We start from the raw sequence: 20,929 nt of genomic DNA, 5'->3' as shown, positions 1-20,929 counted from the left end.
TGGGAACAAGAATCAACTGGCATAGGAAGGCAAAACAAGCATAACTTCAAAACTTTCAACACATAGAGAGGAAACTTGATATTATTGCAATTCCTACAAGCATAGGTTCCTCCCTCATAATAATTGTCAGTAGCATCATGAATAAATTCAACAATATAACCATCACATAAAGCATTCTTTTCATGACACAAAAGCATAGAAAACTTATTACTCTCCACATAAGCAAATTTATTCTCATCAATAGTAGTGGGAGCAAACTTAAGAAAATAACTATCATGAGAGTGAAAATTAAAATCATGATGACAAGTTTCATGATTATCATTATTCTTTATAGCATACATGTCATCACCATAATGATCATAGATGGCAACCTTGTTCTCATAGTCAATTGAAACCTCATCCAAAATGGTGAATTCATCATTAAATAAAGTCATGACCTCTCTGAATCCACTTTCATCATTATAATCATCATAAATAGGAGGCATGTAATCATTATAACAAATTTTCACATCAAATCTTGGGGGACTAAAAATATCATCTTCATAAAATATAGCATCCCCAATCTTGTGGCTTTGCATATCATTGGTATCATAAATATTCAAAGAATTCATACTAACAACATTGCAGTCATGCTCATCATTTATACCAAACATTCTATTGAATTCTTCTTCTATCAATTGAGCACAATTTTCCTTTCCATCATTTTCACGAAATACATTATAAAGATGAATAATATGATGCAACCTCAATTACATTTTTATGTAGTTTTCTTTTATAAACCAAATTAGTGATAAAACAAGAGACTAAAAGATTTAATTGCAAGATCTAAAGATATACCTTCAAGCACTCACCTCCCCGGCAACGGCGCTAGAAAAGAGCTTGATGTCTGCTACGCAACTTTATTCTTGTAGACACGTGTTGGCCCTCCAAGCACAGAGTTTTATAGGACAATAACAATTTTCCCTCAAGTGGATGATCTAAGATTTATCAATCTGTGGGAGGCGTAGGATGAAGATGGTCTCTCTCAAACAACCCTGCAACCAAATAATAAAAAGTCTCTTGTGTCCCCAACACACCCAATACAATGACAAATTGTATAGGTGCACTAGTTCGACAAAGAGATGGTAATAAAAGTGTAATATGGATGGTAGAAATATATTTTTATAACCTAAATAAATAAAACGGAGCACAAACGGTATTGCAATGCTTGTAAATGGGGCCTAGGGTCCGTACTTTCGCTAGTCCAATCTCTCAACAATGGTAATATAATTGGATCATATAACCATCCCTCAACATGCGATGAAGAATCACTCCAAAGTTCCTATCTAGCGGAGAACATAAGAAGAAATCGTTTGTAGGGTACGAAACCACCTCGAAGCTATTCTTTCCGATCGATCTATCCAAGAGTTCCTACTAAAATAACACCAAGTAATTTTAGATTCATAATACTCAATCCAACACAAAGAACCTCAAAGAGTGCCCCAAGATTTCTACTAGAGAAACAAAGACAAGAACGTGCATCAACCCCTATGCATAGATTACCCCAATGTCACCTCGGGAATCCTCGAGTTGAGTGCCAAAACATACATCAAGTGAATCAATATGACACCCCATTGTCACCACGAGTATTAATTTGCAAGACATATATCAAGTGCCCTCAAATCCATAAAAGTATTCAATCCAATAAAATGAAATCTCAAAGGGAAAACTCAATTCATCACAAGATAGAGAGGGGAAAACACCATATGATCCGACTATATTAACAAAGCCCGTGATACATCAAGATCGTGATATCTCAAGAACACGAGAGAGAGAGAGAGATTAAACACATAGCTACTGGTACAAACCCTTAGTCCCAAGGGTGGACTACTCCCTCCTCATCATGGTGGCCGCCGGGATGATGAATATGGCCACCGGTGATGATTTCCCCTCTGGCAGGATGCCGGAATAGGGTTTAGATTGATTTCTCGTGGCTACGGAGGCTTGCGGCGACGGAACTTCTGATCTAGGTTAACCCCGAGGGTTTTTGGAATATTTGGAATTTTATAGGGCAAAGAGGGGGTGCGGTAGGCCACCAAGGTGGGCACAACCCACCTCCCGCACCCCAGGCGCGCCCTGGTGGGTTGTGCCTCCCTCGGGCCACCCCCCAAGTGTTCGGACTCTGTTTGATATTGATTTCCTGCGATGTAAAAAACAAGCAAAAAACAGCAACTAACACTGGGTAGTGGGTCAATAGATTAGTCCCAAAAAATGATATAAAATTTCTATAAAATGATTGTAAAACATACAAGAATGATAATATAACAATATGGAACAATCAAAAATTATAGATACGTTGGAGACGTATCAGCATCCCCAAGCTTAATTCCTGCTCGTCCTCGAATAGGCAAATGATAAAAACAGAATTTTTGATGTGGAATGCTGCCTAACATGTCATCTTATATTCTTTTCTTTGTAGCATGGACATTTGGACTTTTATATGGTTCAAAGCAATAGTCTAGTTTTGTCATGAGGACTTTAATACTCAAGCATACCAACAAGCAACCATGTCTTTCAAAATATCAACGCTAAAATAAGTTATCCCTGGCCCATCATGCTCAATCATTGATCCATCCATGAAACACACTCGCATATTAACTACACCCAATTCTCAAGTACGATCATAGTACCCCTAGTTGGTGCTTTATAAGAGAAGATGGAGACTCAAATTAAAAATAAAAATTGCATAAAGTAAAAGAAAGGCCCTTCACGAAGGGAAGTAGGGATTTGTAGAGACGCCAGAGCTCAAAGCAAAAATTGAGAGATAAAAACATTTTGTGAGGCATACTTTTCCCACCAACGAAAACGACTTAGAGCTCCCAACACTTTCCGTGCTAGATATATCATAGGCGGTTCCCAAATAGAAAATAAAGTTTATTCCTTTTTCCACCATACGTTCACTTTCCATGGCTAACCGTATCCACGGGTGCCTTCCATACCAACACTTTTCAAGGAATTTATTATTTGACAACATAAAGTAAATTCATTTTTCATTTCAGGAGTGGGAATCCCTAATACCTTTGTCCTACTCTCGTGCAATGACAAGTGAATAAATACTCATCGTGAGAATAACACATCTAGTATGGAAAATATTGGCCACCCCTCGCCGCCTCGCGAGCGGTACGAGCACACAAAAAAGAAATTTATTTTGAAAGTTAGAGATGGCACATACAAATTTTCTTAGAACAGCAAAAGAATACCACATATAGGTAGGTATGGTGGACTGATATGCCAAAACTGGTTTAAAGGATTTTGGATGCAAAGGTAGTGATCATAGTTAGTGCAAAATGAAGGCTAGCTACACTCTTGGAATTGCGTGTGTAGGTTGATTGCTTGACTTGTGCTAAGTTGCTAAAATCTGCCAAGACTTAAAATTGGGAAAAGGCTAGATTTTTATTTGGTAAAGTAGTCTAATCACCCCCCCTCTAGTCCTACTTTCGATCCTACAACATCCCCTCTCCGAGTGATTTGAGTTTAAGATCCACCAAGAGAAAAAAATCAAGAGCCCAAACTTAGACGGTGATTTAATATCACAGTAGTTCTGAGTAAGAGTACTTGTACCTATTACTCTTGAGAGCTGCCCACTCTCTAGATGATAGGTTTCGGCTCGAGTGTTGAAGAGTTGTTGTCTTCACCAAGCTAGATCTTCAACAACCAAGAGTGATTGTGGTTCACGAAGTTCGACCGAAGGTTTGGACATCGCCGACAAGTATCTACCACGAGTGAAATCAACTAGAGTCTGATCAGCTCTGGGTTCAAGGAGAATAGGGCGAAGAGAGTTTATCTTCCGTGTTAAGTCACAACCCCTCCAACCAGACGTGGTCCTTTGGCAGAAGGGCGAACTGGTCTACCAAATCTCTCTATCGCCATCGAGCACCGCTGGTTCAATCTACTTCACTTCATTACATTCAGCAGTTTACGTTCGTTCTCTGTGTCGATAGTTTATCTAATCTATTATTGCAAGTGGCATATCTCTCGTCTTTATCATCTATTATCTTTCGTCGCTTGCTCTGTTGCTTTCTCCTCATTCAGTGTAGTCATTTCAGTCATTTACTCTGCTACTCATATGTGTTCTATCTTGTGCATATCTCTGTGTTGTTTTCATTCACCCTGTAGTAGTTCTTTCTCGTGGTTATCTTTCGTTGTTCCACACTTTGTTTACACCTCATGTTGTTACAACTGGTAGCATATTGCATTACCATCGTCATTGTCCGACCTGCTATATTGTATGCTCGTACCATCATTAATTACCACTTTCATCGATAGATAAGCACCTAGATAAAGTGCTTGTTTAAGTTTGTATCTACTGAACCTTATTTCCGCTGTTGTGTTTGAGATCAATTCATATCATCCGGAAAAAATTGAATCTCCCATTCACCCCCCTCTATTCGATATACTCTCGGTCCTAACACCTCCTTTACATTCATATACAAAGTCTCTACTTTCCGCTAAGCAACTCTTAGACTTGCCTGTAGGGTGTGCTTGACTTGATAAAATTGCTAAAACTTGCCTACAACTAAAACTGAGAAAAGGAAAAGTTTTTATTTGGTCAAGTAGTCTAATCACGCCCCCCCTCTAGACATGCTTTTGATCCTACAACAACATGTTCCTCCTCGAACAACACCGGTTGGCAGAGGGACGAATCTACGGCGAGCGAGGAGGCCGTGGCGGCCTTGGCCGTAGCAAACCCCAACTTCGACGCCGAGCAGCGGGGGGTCCATGAGTCCGCGCGAGATTAAGCTGCCACTCGCAACACACAGTGGCGCAGCCGGACGCGGAAGCGGCATCGGCGATCAAGGAGGTCGTGGCAGCCATGGTCGTAGTGAACCCCAACTTCACCGTCGAGCAGCGGGCGATCTATGAGGCCGCGCGCGCTCACGTTGCCGCTCGCAACACAGAGGTGGCACAGCCGGACGCGGAAGCGGCATTGGCGATCAAGGAGGTCGTGGCCGCCATGGTCGTAGTGAACCCCAACTTCACCACCGAGCAGCGGGCGATCTATGAGGCCGCGCGCGCTCACGTTGCCGCTCGCAACACAGAGGTGGCGCAGCCGGACGCGGAAGTGGCACTAGCGATCAAGGAGGCCGTGGCGGCCATGGCCATAGCAAACCCCAACTTCACCACCGAGCAGCGGGCGATCCATGAGGCCGCGTGCTCAAGCTGCCGCTCGCAACACAGAGGTGGCGCCGCCGGACGCGAAAGCGACGCTAGCGATCAAGGTCGAGAATGCCGCCAGCTACACGTCCTACGCACCGCCACCATTTTTTCGGGGGCACATGTGGAAGGATGACAGTGCTGGCCCATCCACGTCCATCATCGACCTCACGTCCACTGGCAACGGGTAGGTCTCAGACTCCGATGAGGAGAAGTAGAGCATGGGAGGCAGCGGGGCCTCGAGTCCCAAGTGGGCGGTCTGTCTCCCACGTTCTACTCTTCCTTGTCGGAGATCGCACTTTCACTTGACGGGTCTTACCCTCGTCGCTCATAAGGACCGTAGAAGGAGGACATGATAACCAAAAGGGAACAACAAAGATTTGGACGACTGGTGCCGCCGTAGGCTAGATTTAGGTCTGGTCCTTTTAATTGAAAACTGTCTAAAATGTAATGGATGTGCTCCAGTTTATATAAAAACCATCTGGTTTGCATACAATTCGTTCGGTTAGTTGAAATCCGGTTCGAAATGTATGTGGCTACGGTTGGATGGATGGCTACTGCATCAGTGTTCGTGGATGGATGTATTGTCCGGTTTAGGACATCCTTAGCTACCCCGCCACCGGATTCGAGTAATTAGGTGCACAACTCTATCATTTTGTTTTCCTTTTGGGCATGCCTCGATAATGCCGCACATGCTTTTATTTTCTTATTTGGAACCTTGTTTAAGGCCCCCTTTGATTCGTAGGATTCTCAAAACGTAGGAATAGAAAAATAATGGATTGAAGTGACATGCCGACTTGAATTCCGTAGGATTAGCACATAGTGTTTGATGCCACGGAAAAACAAAAGAAATGAAAAAAGAGGTTGAAGTGGATACTAGATTTTCAATAAAATCTAGTACACATGATTACATAGGAAAAAAATTTATAGGATTCAATCCTATGAATCAAATGACTAATAGAAAAAAATCATAAGAATTCTAATCCTTTAAAAATCCTACGAAATTCCTTTTGAATCAAAGGAGCTCTAAACATGCGGGGTCTTGTGCTTCACGTATAAATAAAGCGGGATAAAGCCGTGTTTCATGAAGTATCCATCGGCAACTCTAAAACAAAATGCCGGTTTGACCTCTGGTTTACGGCCATCTACACGCATCCTAGTCAGACAGAACTAAAGCAAAGATTAACATGCTGCCAAGCCGGGGCTGCATCGCGACAGAAGGTTAATTTCAGTGTCCACAATAACCAAGGCAAGGTGATCCGCACCAGCAAACAGGGGACGATGAGGATCAAGCAGCCACTTGCGTGCAGCGCAGTAATCCGGCCTGTTTCCATCAGGTCGAACGCGTCCAGAGCGAAAGCATGGTGCTGCTGCTGGATCTGCGATGGCAGTTCCACATCGCTGGTCACTTTTGAGCGACTGATGATAGGCCAGCTAATGGGAAGAGCTGGTGACGCAGACGCGCAACAATTGAAGCAGGGAGAGGATCGGCCGATGGTGGAGCCGGTGCAATGCATGCACCTCCCTAATGCTCCACTAGCTAGTTCCTCCATGTCCTGTTTGTTAACTCTAAACACATACGTATATTTTGTTCCATTTGTCTTTCTGATAACCTCCCCATCTGTGGCGTGTCAATGCATGCTTCCCTCCCGGACGATCAAGATTAATAAAGCGCCTGCGAAGGAAGGTGATGCCGGGCGTTGGCACACCACCACACGGGACAATGGGGGGCGGGGCGGAGGCGCATGTGGGGTGTCTGCTCACCGGTGGTTTTCAGGGGCCCTGTTGGGCGCACCGGCAGAGATCCCCTCTGCCGCGCCTCCCGCCGGCAGCGACAAATACAAGACAAGCCACACACAACCCACCTCCCCCACCCCCACCCCGCAGTGCATGGGCCTGACAGAAGCCCATCCATCCATGCATGTACCTGCAGTTGATACGAGCAGCCTCATCAGATCAGAGTGGTTCAGACTTCAGAGTCGGGGCACCTGCACCTGCACCTGCACGCAGGTACTGGCATGCCTCTGCCTGCCCGAGGAAAATCGATCTGCTTGAATCTCCGGTCGACCTGACTCTGACCGTGTCTGCCCACAAGAGGAGGCGGAGGACACGGGGACGCCGGCCCTTTCCCGAACGGAACAGGAACGGAACGGAGTACGTTGCATGCATGCATGCATCGTCTGGCGCTGGCTGCTCCGGAGCAGTGGCGGACTGCAGGGCCGACAAGGTAGACGAGAGGCTTGGCTGGGTTGGTGCTATGCATGAGGATGATGGATTGATGGGCATGCGATGCAGTGTACGTATGGGGCTAGAGCACGCACGTAGCCAGCCGCGGCTACTGCGTGGCGCTCGCTCCATCGGCCTGTGTGGTGCGGGCGCTGGACGCGTCCATGACTGCGACCACGCCGGAGGGAGCAATGCAAACCACCAACGGTGACTTGCTGCTAGCTCATCGACTAACCAGTGACCACGAGCTGGAGTACGTACGTAGGTCCTATCGTATGGTGACACTCTCATTCTTCCCATCACACCTTAGCTGAAGCCAGCCGTTCGACCGTCTAAAAACGGTGACTACTAACTGCCCTGCTAATTAGGAAACTTCAGAGCCTTCAGGTAAGCAATTTAACAGGTGTTTGCTACTCAAGGTCCAAGGCCTCTGCATATTCATCTCTACTAAAGCAATGTAAAAATCATCAGATTGTTATACTCCCTCCATTCCTAAATATAAGTCTTTTTAAAAATTTCAATAAGGAACTACATACAGATGTATATAGACATATTTTAGAGTGTAGATTCACTCATTTTGCTCCGGATGTAGTCCCTTATTAGAATCTCTAAAAAGACTTATATTTAGGAACGGAGGGAGTACAAGTGAAGAAAACAGACGATAATAAGGACTACATGATAAAGACGATAATTACATAACAAACATGAACAGCCACGATTTCGCATAAATATCACAACATTCCGAAGATACTGCAAATACTCTGGCCGTGAAAACAACAGATGAATTAAAAAAAATCACGAACATTGACAAAAACCACTACACTGTCGCGGGTCTCATCCATCATCATCGTCAGTACTGGTATCAGAAGAGGACTGATGGTGCCAGAGGAATTAAGCCGACGTGCACGTATACTGATCATCGTATTAGCGACAACGCAAAGCACAATTTCCGACAGTAATGGCCAAAGGGTTGTTATCATTAATCCGGCGATCTCGCCGTCTTAATGCAGTGTACACGTGGCGGATGTGCCTGGCGGTGGTAGGGGCCAGTGTGCGAGTGAGTGCACGCAGAGAGGAGAGAATAGAGCTATCCATGCGGTTATTGCAGCAGCTGTCACCTCGCCAGTCGTCCTTTTGTAGCCTCGGTCAAAACTCAGAAAGCGGCCCTCTCGTTTCACTGCATGCACAAAGGGGTCCTTCAATTTTACCTCTGGTTACAAATAAGTTCAGCGCATCACAACATAGTTCAACAGCCACGGTAAATTATGGAAGTGAAGGATTTAGGCACATTATATCAGTGGCCATGTCAGTAATTGTGAAATGTAGTAGTATCATTTCTTTAGACAATAAATTTACGTCCCAGCTTATGTTGAAAACCTGAGAAATAATACTATAATCTTCTGCTCATTCAAGATCCCGCTCGAGAGGCTCGAATTTTCCCCATTTAGTGTGGAGGTTGAGATATTTCATGTGAAGGTGTGCGTCCTCGGGGTCGGTGTGAATGCCGAAGTGGCAGCCTGGGAGGGCGCATTTGTGTTGTTGGGTGTCGAGTTTGGTCACTTGGGTGGCAGAGTCGTCGACTCATCGGGTGTGTGGCCTAGGGGATGATGTGGAAGTCGAAGCCGCGATAGCTCCGAAGAGCGTCTGTGCCGTAGGGTGTCGCTTCTGGTAACACGGCTTGCCGCGTCGTTGGCTCGTCTAGTATGCAACCTCGGGCCTGGTGTGTGTTGTTGAGGATTGTAAGCTAGAACGGCAACCCGGGGCGTATTGTAGGGTGGCGACTATGGTCGCTTGGGCGACAGGGTCGCCGGCTCGCTCGAGGCGCAACATCGCCCCGAGAGCTGAACCAAAGCCCGCCATTTCGAGACCATAGAGCTTTGGCTGGTGTGTGTAACGCGGTTGTGTCGGTTTTCGGTCTGTTTTCCTTGTTCAACTGTCAAATTTCTTCTTCTTTATGAAAAGGCAGAGCTACAGCTGGTTGCTCAGGAAAAAAATGTTTTCGTATGCCCATTTCCGATCAATGGCTACCGTTCACACATCATAACCGGGTCTCCCTAGCCAGCCTCACCGGTCGACAGCGCACCAGGCTTACAAATTAAGGCAGATGTGGGAACGAGCCACTTACCAATTTGCAGACAAACGGAGGGGCCTGAGCGGGACTTGCTAGCCACTGCACTGCATGCATCTGCCAGCCCAAACACAGGGCCCCGGCCCTCCCTCCTTTACTTACCCAGCCCCCGCCCTACCTCACATGATCACACCTAAAGGAAAGGGCCCAATCCAATCCAATCCCGCGGGAAAAGTACGATTACTTCCTACACATTCCCTCTATATATATGGATTAGGAAAAATTCCAGGGAGCACGAAAGAGGGCCGGGGGAGGGAGACAGGGACGCGCCAGCTTCACGCACAAGCCCTACGCCGCCTCGCCTCGTTGCTTGTCTTCCAAGATCCGTAGTTAGCTGCACTGCGCCAAGAAGAATCAACCAAAGCTTCGCCCCGACTTAATCGCCATCCCTTCTTGTTTGGTGTTGTTGAACCTCGATCGATCTTGGCGCGGTGGTGGCTAATGGCGCACTGCGGCGGCGGTCAGGCGGCGTCCGTGGAGAGCCATTTCCAGGGCCTGCTCGACGACGACGACAAGTACCGCGCATTGTGCGGCGCCTTCGGGTACCTGCAGCAGCAGGAGTGGCCGGACCTCAGCGGCGCGTGCTACTCGGCGTTCGGCGCGCCGCCGCCGCCGGGTGCAGCGACGCAAGCGACCAGCAACGGCGCCGGCAACTCCTTCACCTGCAGCGGTAGCGCCAGCAGCGGCGGCGGGTCCGCGAAGAGAAAACCTGACGCGTATGTGGACGCAAAGGTGAGTGAGTCGGACGATGTTTTTGTGCATGCGCTGCGAGTCTCTGTCTCTGCGTGAGCCTCGAGCTGTGCTCTGCTTATTGGTGTGCTGGTCTTTGACTGACAAAAAAAGCTTTGCCAGGACGACTGCAAGAGGCCGAGAGGGAAGCAGCAGCTGTGCGATCCTGGCGAGGCTGGAGGGGCGGCGAAAGGGAGGCCGGAGAAGCCCAAGGCGTGCGCCAGGAAGAAGCCGGAGCCGGCGGCCGCCGGCCAGAAGACCGACTACATCCACGTCCGGGCCCGGCGCGGGCAGGCCACGGACAGCCACAGCCTCGCCGAACGGGTATGCATTGCTACTCCGGGAGGCCGGGGAAATAACAATTGATCTTGTGTATGTATGCACAATTTGATCCTGATGCGCGTGATGCAGGTGAGGCGGGAGCGGATCAGCGAGCGGATGAGGTACCTGCAGGAGCTGGTGCCCGGCTGCGACAAGGTCACCGGCAAGGCCGGCATGCTCGACGAGATCATCAACTACGTCCAGTCCCTGCAGAAGCAGGTCGAGGTACGCACGCACGCATCAACCATACCAGACCAAACCAGCTTGAATCTGTTTCTCTCGCTGTCCGTTCATCGGAGATCACGTTGCATGCTTCTTACTTTTGGGCATGGCCGCACGCAGTTCCTGTCCATGAAGATCGCCGCCTCCAACCCGGTGGTGAACTTCAACATCGTCGACGACCTCTTCGGCGGCAGGCGGATGAACCAGGCGTGCGGCCCCGCGGCGGCCCTGCCCGCCATGACGCTGCCGATGCACCAGGGGCAGCTGGACCCGTCCTGCCTTCAGATGAGCAGCGCTACCATGCAGCAGATGCAACAGCCGGCTGCTGGGTTCGGGCTGGACATGCTCGTCAGCAGCTCATACCCGGCGGCGCAGAGCGCGCCCCCGTCGGCGGCTGCCACGCCGGTGTCGATGTCGGCGTCGGCCACCGCGTCCGTCGATTCATGCCTCGACGTATGTGCCTGGAGATCGACCGTCCCTGCATGATGTACGGTTCTGGTAGATGATATTCTGAACTTCTTTTTGCTGTATTTTGCTGCAGGTGAACGGAGCTGCTGCTTGGGACATTGCGTCTCAGCATTTGTTCAGTGGGTTCGACGCACAGTTTCAGTCAGTTCAAAGTGAGTAGCTGCTTCTCTGAAGCAAAGCTTGCAGGGTTTACCTTGTACTGATATTCTTATGTGAAAAAACATAGATACAGAGTTAGCCAGGGAAAAATAAGATGGTGTTACAGTTAAGATGAGGCCAGTGGCCATCACGTACCTGCTATACTGACAGAAGGTTAAAGAATCTCATTACAGAACTCTGACAAAAAAAATGCGTCAAACAGTTTATTTCATTTGTACTCGGCTAAAAATGAGTACAAATTTGGAAGATGCATGTGTATAGTCAGTTGAGCACAGGAAGCATATGTGATGAACACATTGAAACTTGAGTGAGCGGTTATGCTGAACATTTTCCTGAATCCAGCTTCTACTTTTAGTACGTAATGCAGTGTCAGGACTGAAGTGTCCATTTGTGCTATTTCTAGCTTCAGAAGAACATGTTCCCTGAATCAAGATGCTACTTTCCCTTGCAGGTGACTGTTTGCTAGACAACCTCAAAATGGAATTGTAAGCAGGATTAATTCTCATTCCTGGAGTTTTAAGTGCAACTATACGTGTGGCTGAAGATTCTTTATTCATAGCAACTGTACTAATGCAGTATTCTGTCAGCAATGAGAACAGAAGCACATTTGTGCGTGAAGTGTTATTCTTGTATTGCTAGTGTACCAAATCATAAGCGATCCACAATTCTTCACTACCAAGCTACACAAAGGATTCAGATTACAGCAAAAGCATTTATAATATGTTCTCGCTACCTTGCTCAGAATAAATATTCTCACTACAAACCAATCCAGAACAACAACATGCACACGTCTTATCAGATAAATTACATTAAACTGAAGGTGCGACACCAAACCAGTGCACCGCTGTCTCCTACTTGTCGTCGTCCCCTCTTCAAAGCACAGACTGTTCACCAGCTTCTGCAAAGACATAATTCAACCTTACTTATACTCGAAGTAGAAGATAACTCGTGTGCACATCATCGCTGGCAATAACTTCTGATGAACATAAGTGCACCCAGATCCCTCTCGAGCAAGGTATATTGTTTCAGATTTTCATGGGTACTACTCAAATTTCAATATCTCTTAAACCATCAAATATGTTTTGCCACAAAAAAGCAACAGCATAAGATAACTATGCTCTCATTGTGACTCGATCAAGAAAGTTACACTAAAACATTTTTTATCAAGTGGATATTTTGCCATCACAAACAAACACTGAATTAAAGAATTGTTTTAAGGAAAACAGAATCATCACCAACATTACAGTGTGAGTGTGAAAAGGAAAATGAGCCTTTTTAACCGAGCGCGGATTTGATGTGAGGAACAGCAGAAATTACTCTCTGAACACAAGGCGGACTTGTAGAGAAATGGCAAAATCATTTGCTTGAATATCTACTGGCAAAAAATTCCTCACAACTAAAAGCTGCTAGAATTATCCACTTGCATCCACCAATGCATATCAGTATGGGCATACACAGATGCACATGCTAAATTTGGCATTAGCACTTCTGTTTGACAGTCTTTATTTCGTGTAATGGTTGTGGACTATCATGATTCATGAAGAACTCGAACTAACCTTTGCCTGGGACAATGATAACTGGTGCTGCTTTACAGTTGTGGAAGCAATACTCACTGACACTTCCCTGCAACACACTATAGTAAAAGGGCAAAGTTAAAGGTGTACTTGACAATATATCTTCAGCTCATGGGCGACAATAAAATATGTCGATACATCAAATGGTAGAAACAAGAAACAACATTGAACATTTTTTAGCGCCTTTGTGATTTGACAACAAATACTCGAGCTATCACACATATTCTCTTAAAGAGCACTCAAAGTTGATGTTCTTTTCATGCATTAACTGAAGCATGCCTAGGCACTATCAGGCCTGATTCTGCAAACACTGAATTAGAGATCATTGGCTTGGCAGTTCTCGTTTCACAACAAACTAGTACTAGACTTGCTTGTAGATAGTAAATTAGTGAGAAAATTTATATGCCCAAAAATCAAGTATGACCTGCACTTGAACTATGTAAGGGAAAGTTGTGGCTGTGTGGCCATACAGTTACACCTCTTATCTAGACCATCCATTTTTGCATCAAAATTTGTACGCACAAACTTCTTTTTGTTTCTCTCAAATAAGGAAACATTTGAAATTGAAACTTTGCAGGTCAACATCACACAAGTACTAACATGTGCAGATTTTTTCAGCGAAATAAAAATACTTAGAGTAGTATATAAAATGATAAAACTGATTCGAAATTTATAATTTGACAAATTTCTGTTGCATCACAAAATCATAAACATTTTATTCAGAGTGGGACTTGTGTTGCATTGACCAGCAAAGTTTCAAGGTCAAATGTTCTCTTTTTTTTAATAACAAATGTTCTCTTGTTTCGAAGAAAAAAAAAGAGAAGTTTATATGTAAAGACAGCCCGGATCTTGATACAAAGATGGCCGGCCAAGATAAAAGGTATAGATGGCCAAGATAAATCCACACTCGCTGTGTAACAATGCCAATACTCAAACGAAGATGTGTAAACTGAACAAGAACAACAAAAGGGCTTTGACGATACACCTCTGATGAACTCTCATATGCAAACCTTATGCTGATGGGATAACAGTACAATTATGCTTCCGAAGTACTCCCTCCGTTCCAAATTACTCGTCGCTGAAATGGATGTATCTAAAACTAAAATACATCTAGATACATCCATATGTGAGACAAGTAATTCGGAACGGAGGAAGTACCAGATATTATAATGTTAGCCAAGGCAATTTAACTACGGAGCTAACTCATAAGCTCCTCAGGTTATCAAAGTTTGCCGCAGATGTCACTGAACTGTGGTTTAGGAGTCAGATACCTCTGAATAAGACTTCGACCACGTGTGCCAATAATGACGGCTGCTGGCTTCAATCGCTCTGCTTCTCGGCAAATAACCTTTCCAGCATCCCCTTCAACAATCCGTGCCTTGGTATGGACCTTGTAAGTTTCCCAATCAAACTCACATGTATCAATTCCTTATGGAAAGGAAACAGAACATAGAATTTCACAAATATGAAGACTGCACGAGAAATAGTCTGCGTAGCTTTCACTAAAAAGGTGCTCATAGCATTGCAATTTAAGCTTGCGTCGCAAAAGAACGTGAGGTACGCTAATGAATCCGGTGCGCAAAGTGCTCATTTGCAGCACGAAACCACACACGCAGAGACACAGGGGTGGTAACAGGGCATACCAGTGACTCCTTGAATGCCTCGACGGCCAACTCATCCATCAGTTCCTGGCTCTTGTTGTATACCAGATCATTTTGCACACCTGCAGAAAATCGAATCACATTCAGCCCCATTCTCAGTTGATTACAAAATGTGGACCGATATCCTGCATGTTCAGATGCTTGGATGATCTCACACTAATTCAGAATACAACCAAATTCCCCTGGTTTTATTTAAGACTGAAACCAACCCTCCTATGCTATCATGGCATTCCCATCATTCTAGCAACATGGATCCATGATAACCAGGATACCAGCCAACAACTTTCCTGATTGCGGTTCCTCTATCTAGGTGGGGTCGTGAGGGCATGATATATGCGCCAATTGACCCTTCTTTCTTTCCTGGCAACATTCAAGTTGATGAGGTCGTGGGGCACAAAATGTTAATCCAAGGATGGTGCCTCATCACTGCTATAAAGAGACGATCGTATTCCAACCCAAACTAAAATGTGCCACAGTTCGGTGGCTGGACCGCCCTAAAAATTACTAGTATACTGTACTGTGTTTTGTTATAACATTAGTAAATAAAAAAATCGAGCAACCCTAGAGAAGCGCGCGATTCGGGGACTCAACTGGAGACGGCGTGGACGAGGTGGAGGGTGTCGGCGATGCGCGCGAGGTGGGCGAGCGCCCAGCGGAAGGCGTGCCTGGAGTTGGGGCCGAAGTCGACGGCGACGAGCAGGTCCCTGCCGCGGCGGCGCTCCCCGGTCTCGCGCTCGAGCTCCGGCGCGGCGTGGGGCACCACCGGGATGAGGCGCGGCAGCACCACCTCCCTCCAGCTGTACTCCTCCACGTCCTCCTCCACCGTCTCCATCGCCTCCGCTCGGTGGTCGGTACCGCTACCGCCGACGGCGAAACCCAACGCCGCCCGCCCGCTCGCTCGCCTCCACCTACCCCTTTTCGATTGCTTTTGCCGCACTCACTACGTACGTACGTCGTTCTGCTAGCAGCTGAAGTAAGTACTAGTAGCAGCAAAACGTTAACCGTGGTGCTCGTAGTATATTTATGTTGGCCGGTGACGACGGCGTTAAGCTCGGTCTGCCGGTGCCGGGGTATCGTGCTGGCGCGGTCGCCTCGCCGACTACACCTCCTCCCTCGTCCTAGTTCATTTCGTGCATCTTCGTCATGCGTTTCTCGCCATGTAAATTCAGAGGTCAAGCAGTAAATCTGGATTTCATCATGGATCCATCCATTTACCGTGGTCGCTGGCTGGTCCTTCTCCTCCTCCTCCTCCTCCTCCTCCTCCTCCATGTAGGCGGAGTGGTGCTACGGCCAGATACGGTCAAAGGGCCACGTGAAGTGGGGAAGAGGGGGGAAGAAATAGGCGGCCAGGGGCCCAGGGCCCATCCGTACGCCGCGGGTTTCAATCTCCCAGTGCTCACACATTTTCCTCTTTCTTTTTCTTTTTCAGAGGACGCCCGCACCTTCTAGAAGGCCAAGAAGATTCGGCGGGGATCACCACGCCACGCAACGCAAGCGAGGACGAAGGCGGTGTGTATATGACATGGACAATGACGGAGTTGGCTGCTGCGGTGCTTCTCCGCGGGCGAGGGAACCCACGATTACCCAAGAAAAGCAATCTGGTTCGAGGTTTATCTGCTGGCATATACTCCCTCTGTTCGGAATTACTTGTCTCGAAAATGGATGTATCTAAAACTAAAATACATCTAGATACATCCACTTCTGAGACAAGTAATTCCGAACGGAGGGAGTACGTATAATGGTTAAATGAACTCTTGGATGCTTCTACTGTTATTATCACTTTCTCACTCTTCAAGGTGCCTTCAAAGAAAAACATTCTTCTCTGGCCCTCAGGCAGCGTAGATCATCAAGATATGCAGATATGCAAGGTCCAGGGAAGCAGATATGCAAGATAATCTACTCTAGTCGGAATATCTGGGGACTTACCCTGAAAAAAAGGGAATTTCTGGGAACTATAATCAAACTACGCGTGGGACACATGCCACAGAAAAAGAAATGATTGGAGGCTGAGATTATGGGCACTACTTCCTCTGACCGAAAATGTATTTATCAAAAGTTACGTCCTTTTAAATCTGTAATCAGTTTACACTTGTAGCATTTCAAACAATATATTTTGCCCTTGAAGAACGCATCGATTTTCAGGTCTTCATACGTTTCTGACTACAACGTTTTGCAGTAAGATCTCAGACCGATTCAGCACAAACCCTCCCAAGTTCGACACAGATCCTAGAAAACGCGGTGGCATGAGAATGCTGACAGCCGCCAATCGCAGTAGCTAGCAGGAGAAAAAACACTCAAGAATTTCTGGGGAGAGCAGGCGAAGATGAACAACAATGTCCATAAAGGCAGTGATATGTCACTGCTAAACATTCCAACAACAACAACAATAATACATACCAGTCGCTTACAACAGTTGGCCCAAATCATCCTGGGGGGTCTGCCAAGATACGGGGATATCATTGCCCCCATCTTCATCCGGCAAAGCTACCATCAATCTACCACCTACCATCTCTCCCCAGGGGCATTCGTCCCAAGAGTCGAAGCAAAAGATATCAGAATTTACAGCATCCAAGGGGGCAGGCAACACGTCTCCGCTGGCCCGAGCCTATTCGCAGGCCGGTTTCGTGTCGAAGCTAGTCAGGCAGATTGCAAAGGCCTGGAACGCCGACAGCGGGTATCTATAATCCATTGTGAATATGTCTTTCCCGATCTTCCCAAACTGGAGGATCACCTTTTCCTGCTCCGCCGCTGGGACGCCCAGGGAGGGGTCAACCGAGGCAACGAGCTGGAAGTTCTTGACCGATGCTACGGTGACACGCCCTCGGAAGTTGAGGCACCAGCACTGCAGCTGCTCGTGCCAGCGGGGAGCTTTATTCTTCAGAAGCAGAGGCGCTTCGCTGGTGGAGATCGGTCCGGATAAATCAGCGCTGAGGCTTGTTGACGAGAATTCGATGTTTGGTACCTTTCCTTTGCCACTAGTTGATAAGGTAGACACTTGTTCGTCGAGTGAGTGGACCATGCCAGTAGGGGTCGGGGCCTTGCCACCTTCCTGAATGCACACGGCTGGTATCGAGTGCATGGTGCACTGCATTCTCCTTGGTCCTCGATTGCGCAGGACAGTGAGCTCATATGAGACGGTCGCAACATTGTAATTGCCTAGTGGCAGTCTTGGTGATACTTGCTTCGAGTGCCTTTTGCTTGGCTTGTTGTTAGGCAACACCGCAGCATCACAAGGAGGTTGGCTATCAAATATTGTGAACTTTGTGCCAAGGAAGTTTGGTCTGATTCAGGAGAATATAGTATGATTAAAATGGCACAGTAAAGTAATCATATTACTTAGCCAACAAAATAGTAAGCTTACTTCAGTTTGCCAACATAGGTGCTGCTGGAATGAGAAAAATCATCAGAGATGAGTGATATCACAAAAGAAGTTCTGGCTGCACGTCTGATCTTGCGGGCCGCAAGCAAAAGCTTGTCATTTTCCCCATGCAGAGCTGCATTGCATACACAACACTAGTCAGTGACATTGTTGGGCATATTTGAACTTTGGTAGATTTGTGTGTCTGACTAAATCTCTGTAAATGAACTAATCTTAAATAGGACGTGGTGCAGGTTATCTTTCTGGATGCACCCTGCTCCACTGCCTACCAAGCTTGACGTGGACTAACCCTAAAAAGGGTTTGCTGTGGACTGCACAAGATATCTAGCTTATTCTGGTAAAAATTAATGCACCGCGTCAACGGTTGAGTTCAGCTTCTGCTCCTGCTACACTACACTTGCTAAGAATGAGTAGCCCAGGACCTAAAAAAGGTTTGCTGTGGACTGCACACGATGCCTAGCTTATTCTGGTAAAAATTAATGCACCGCATCAACGGTTGAGTTCAGCTTCTTCTCCTGCTACACTTGCTAAGAATGAGTAACCCAGGTCCAATTTGATGCAGCAAGAAGGGAGTTTTACTATGGTATACCCTCACTTAACTGATTACAGTGTTCGAAATGATGTTAACCAGTAACAGTTAGCTTCCTTCTCAATTTGGAGTTCAGGACTAGCAATGAATAAAGCTTTTGCAGTAGTGGGAAAACCCTTAGATTAATTGTTGTTTATTATTCTGCCGATTCTTCTTAAAGGAATGTAGTACAAACTCTATGATACAAACTGAACCATTTATCTTCGGTGCCATCCCATTAAGGCATTAGCGGATACAGATTCCACTAAATAGAATAAATCGTGCATCCACTCGCCTTGCATGGGCCAGTCATACTAACTCACAAGGAAAAGTATGAAGCAATACATTATACATCTTGATGCAATGGTAACAGAACAAAGAAGGAATTCGAAACCATGTGTTCAAGCAATCAGGCAAGATCGACTTACATGGGCTGAGCCCCAAGTAGAGGAGATAGGTGGACGTCGCCCTGTCCCTCCTCACAAAGCACTGCACCGGAGAATCACGAGGCCCCGGCTGCGACAAATCACCGAGTCAAGCATCCAAACTCACACCATGATGAGCAAACAGATCATGGGGAGACGGGAGATACCTGCTTTAGGGAGATGGGGAAGGTGATCCTGCTGCACTCCTCGAGGGTCTTCACCACATCCTTGGTGACCTCGCGCCACGACCGGCAGACGGCGGCGCAGGCAACGACGTGGCGCCGCGCCGGCCAGGCCACCTCGCTGGCCTCCACCCTCTGTATCACGTCGATGAGCAGCTCCGGCGGCAGGTTCGCCCACTGCCCCTGCTGCTGCGGCTCCTGGCCCGGCCGCGGCGGCTGCGGCTGGGGCTCCGGCCACAGGCTGGGCCAAGAATGCCGCGACCCCCCGCGGCCGTGGCCGTGGCCGGCGCGCCCGTCGGTGACGCCGCCGCGCCTGGACATGCTCCCGATGCCGTCCCTCATCTCCTTGAGCTCCCGCACGATGCTCTTCAAAGACATTGCGACTTACGGGGCAGCTGCTGTCGCTCTCGCGGAAAGAGGCCGGCCCCCTTACTGCGCCATGGCAAGATCCGCCATTGCGGGCGAATCTACTCCAAAAATGGCAGGAGACAGCTCATAAAGTAGTCGCCGCCACTCACGCATCCACCCCAGCTAAACAAATGGGCATTTTTTTTTGAGAAAGATCTGAAGCACGCGGCTCCGGAGAGACCCAAAGAAGCTGGAATTTGAGGAGACGGCGAGGGCGAGGATCCGGCGTTTCCTCGCCCGGCGGCCCGGATCTGGGGAGGAGGCAATGCGGCAACGAGGCGCCGGAGAAACCGAGGATTCACGCTCGGGCGGCCTCGAGATCCAGAGCTTCCCCGCTTCCGCGGCTCAGAGAATCAAGAAAATCGGCTCAAGGACGGATCGGGGACGCTCCGTTTCCCTCATTTCCGCCTCCGTTGGATCCCCAGCTCCTTCCTTCCTCCCTTCCCCCCAAGAGCTCCAGATTACGGAGCCCCCCTCGCTCGCCTTCCTCCTCTAAGCTCTGGGTTTCTCCACGGAGAGCTTCTCCCTCCGCTCCCTCCCTCTCTAGCTCTTCTCTCTCTGTCTCTCCGCTGCAGCTCCTGTGAATCCCGTGTGTTCGGGCGTGGGTTTGTATTAGGGAGAGGATAACAAAAGGGGCCTTGGAGAAATAAAAAAATGAACGGGGACGGGGTTTTTTAAGCGGGTGGGGACGGCCTTTGTGGGGCGCTCTTTTTTCCTCTCGTTGAGTTTTCACCTTTCAAGGTGTGCAGGTACTGGTACTCGTCGCGGCTCCCCAAAACCCACAGCTGCCCAACGGGAATCCTATGCATCGGCACGGAGTGTGCGCCGCTGTGGGACTCACGCTCTGGTCTTGGGGTGAGGTTGGGCTGCTGCTCCGGTGAGGTGAGGTGAGGTGGTTGCAGGGCAAGTTACATGGTGAAGAGACCCTAAAAGGCACTTTGTGTTGGGAGGAAGACTTTCCCTCTGGGATGCAATGGACGGTTGATGGAATGAAAAGGTGTCATGGGGGTTTAGGGGGATCAGAGATCCAATCTGTCAAATTGTCAAAATGATAGTGTCAAGGTTTTTTTTAGGGGTTCATGGCTTCAACCCATGAGAAATATCGACATATCACCCCGACATCTATGGATGCACTCCCTGTGTATTTGGAAGACGGGCGTGAAATCCTCGGCGCCAAGATCAAGGAGCAATGAAAAGAGTTCAAACCTTGCCATTTTTTTTTACCTTCAAATTGAATTAATCTCTCCTAACCCCAGTAACGTGGGCTCCTCACTTCCACCAAAACT

The 20,929-nt window shown here is 47.5% G+C and overlaps 3 protein-coding genes across 3 annotated transcripts; 1 reads left to right on the top strand and 2 right to left on the bottom strand.

Annotated features, from left to right (window-relative positions):
• Positions 1–9,702: 9,702 nt before the first annotated feature.
• On the top strand, positions 9,703–12,076 carry LOC123128129 (transcription factor bHLH137). The gene is made up of 6 exons (XM_044548061.1): positions 9,703–10,279; positions 10,400–10,600; positions 10,688–10,822; positions 10,940–11,272; positions 11,361–11,439; positions 11,898–12,076. The coding sequence occupies exons 1-6, from the start codon at positions 9,989–9,991 to the stop codon at positions 11,933–11,935; spliced, it is 1,077 nt and encodes a 358-aa protein (XP_044403996.1). The 5' UTR covers positions 9,703–9,988; the 3' UTR covers positions 11,936–12,076.
• LOC123128130 (universal stress protein A-like protein) lies at positions 12,053–15,848 on the bottom strand. Its single transcript, XM_044548063.1, has 5 exons — positions 15,273–15,848; positions 14,664–14,743; positions 14,292–14,410; positions 13,003–13,079; positions 12,053–12,344 (listed from the first exon to the last, which is right to left on the bottom strand). The coding sequence occupies exons 1-5, from the start codon at positions 15,511–15,513 to the stop codon at positions 12,319–12,321; spliced, it is 543 nt and encodes a 180-aa protein (XP_044403998.1). The 5' UTR covers positions 15,514–15,848; the 3' UTR covers positions 12,053–12,318.
• Positions 15,849–17,001: 1,153 nt separating this feature from the next.
• Positions 17,002–20,291, bottom strand: LOC123128128 (tubby-like F-box protein 5). The gene is made up of 4 exons (XM_044548060.1): positions 19,221–20,291; positions 19,057–19,144; positions 18,043–18,175; positions 17,002–17,962 (listed from the first exon to the last, which is right to left on the bottom strand). Exons 1-4 carry the CDS (start codon positions 19,611–19,613, stop codon positions 17,287–17,289), a joined length of 1,290 nt encoding a protein of 429 aa, XP_044403995.1. The 5' UTR covers positions 19,614–20,291; the 3' UTR covers positions 17,002–17,286.
• Between the last annotated feature and the right edge of the window lie 638 nt (positions 20,292–20,929).

The sequence above is a fragment of the Triticum aestivum genome, chromosome 6A, assembly GCF_018294505.1.
Source record: "Triticum aestivum cultivar Chinese Spring chromosome 6A, IWGSC CS RefSeq v2.1, whole genome shotgun sequence".
NCBI lineage: Eukaryota > Viridiplantae > Streptophyta > Magnoliopsida > Poales > Poaceae > Triticum > Triticum aestivum.
The sequence above is the reverse complement of the archived record's forward strand: the minus strand, read 5'-3'. Positions and strand labels throughout refer to the sequence as shown.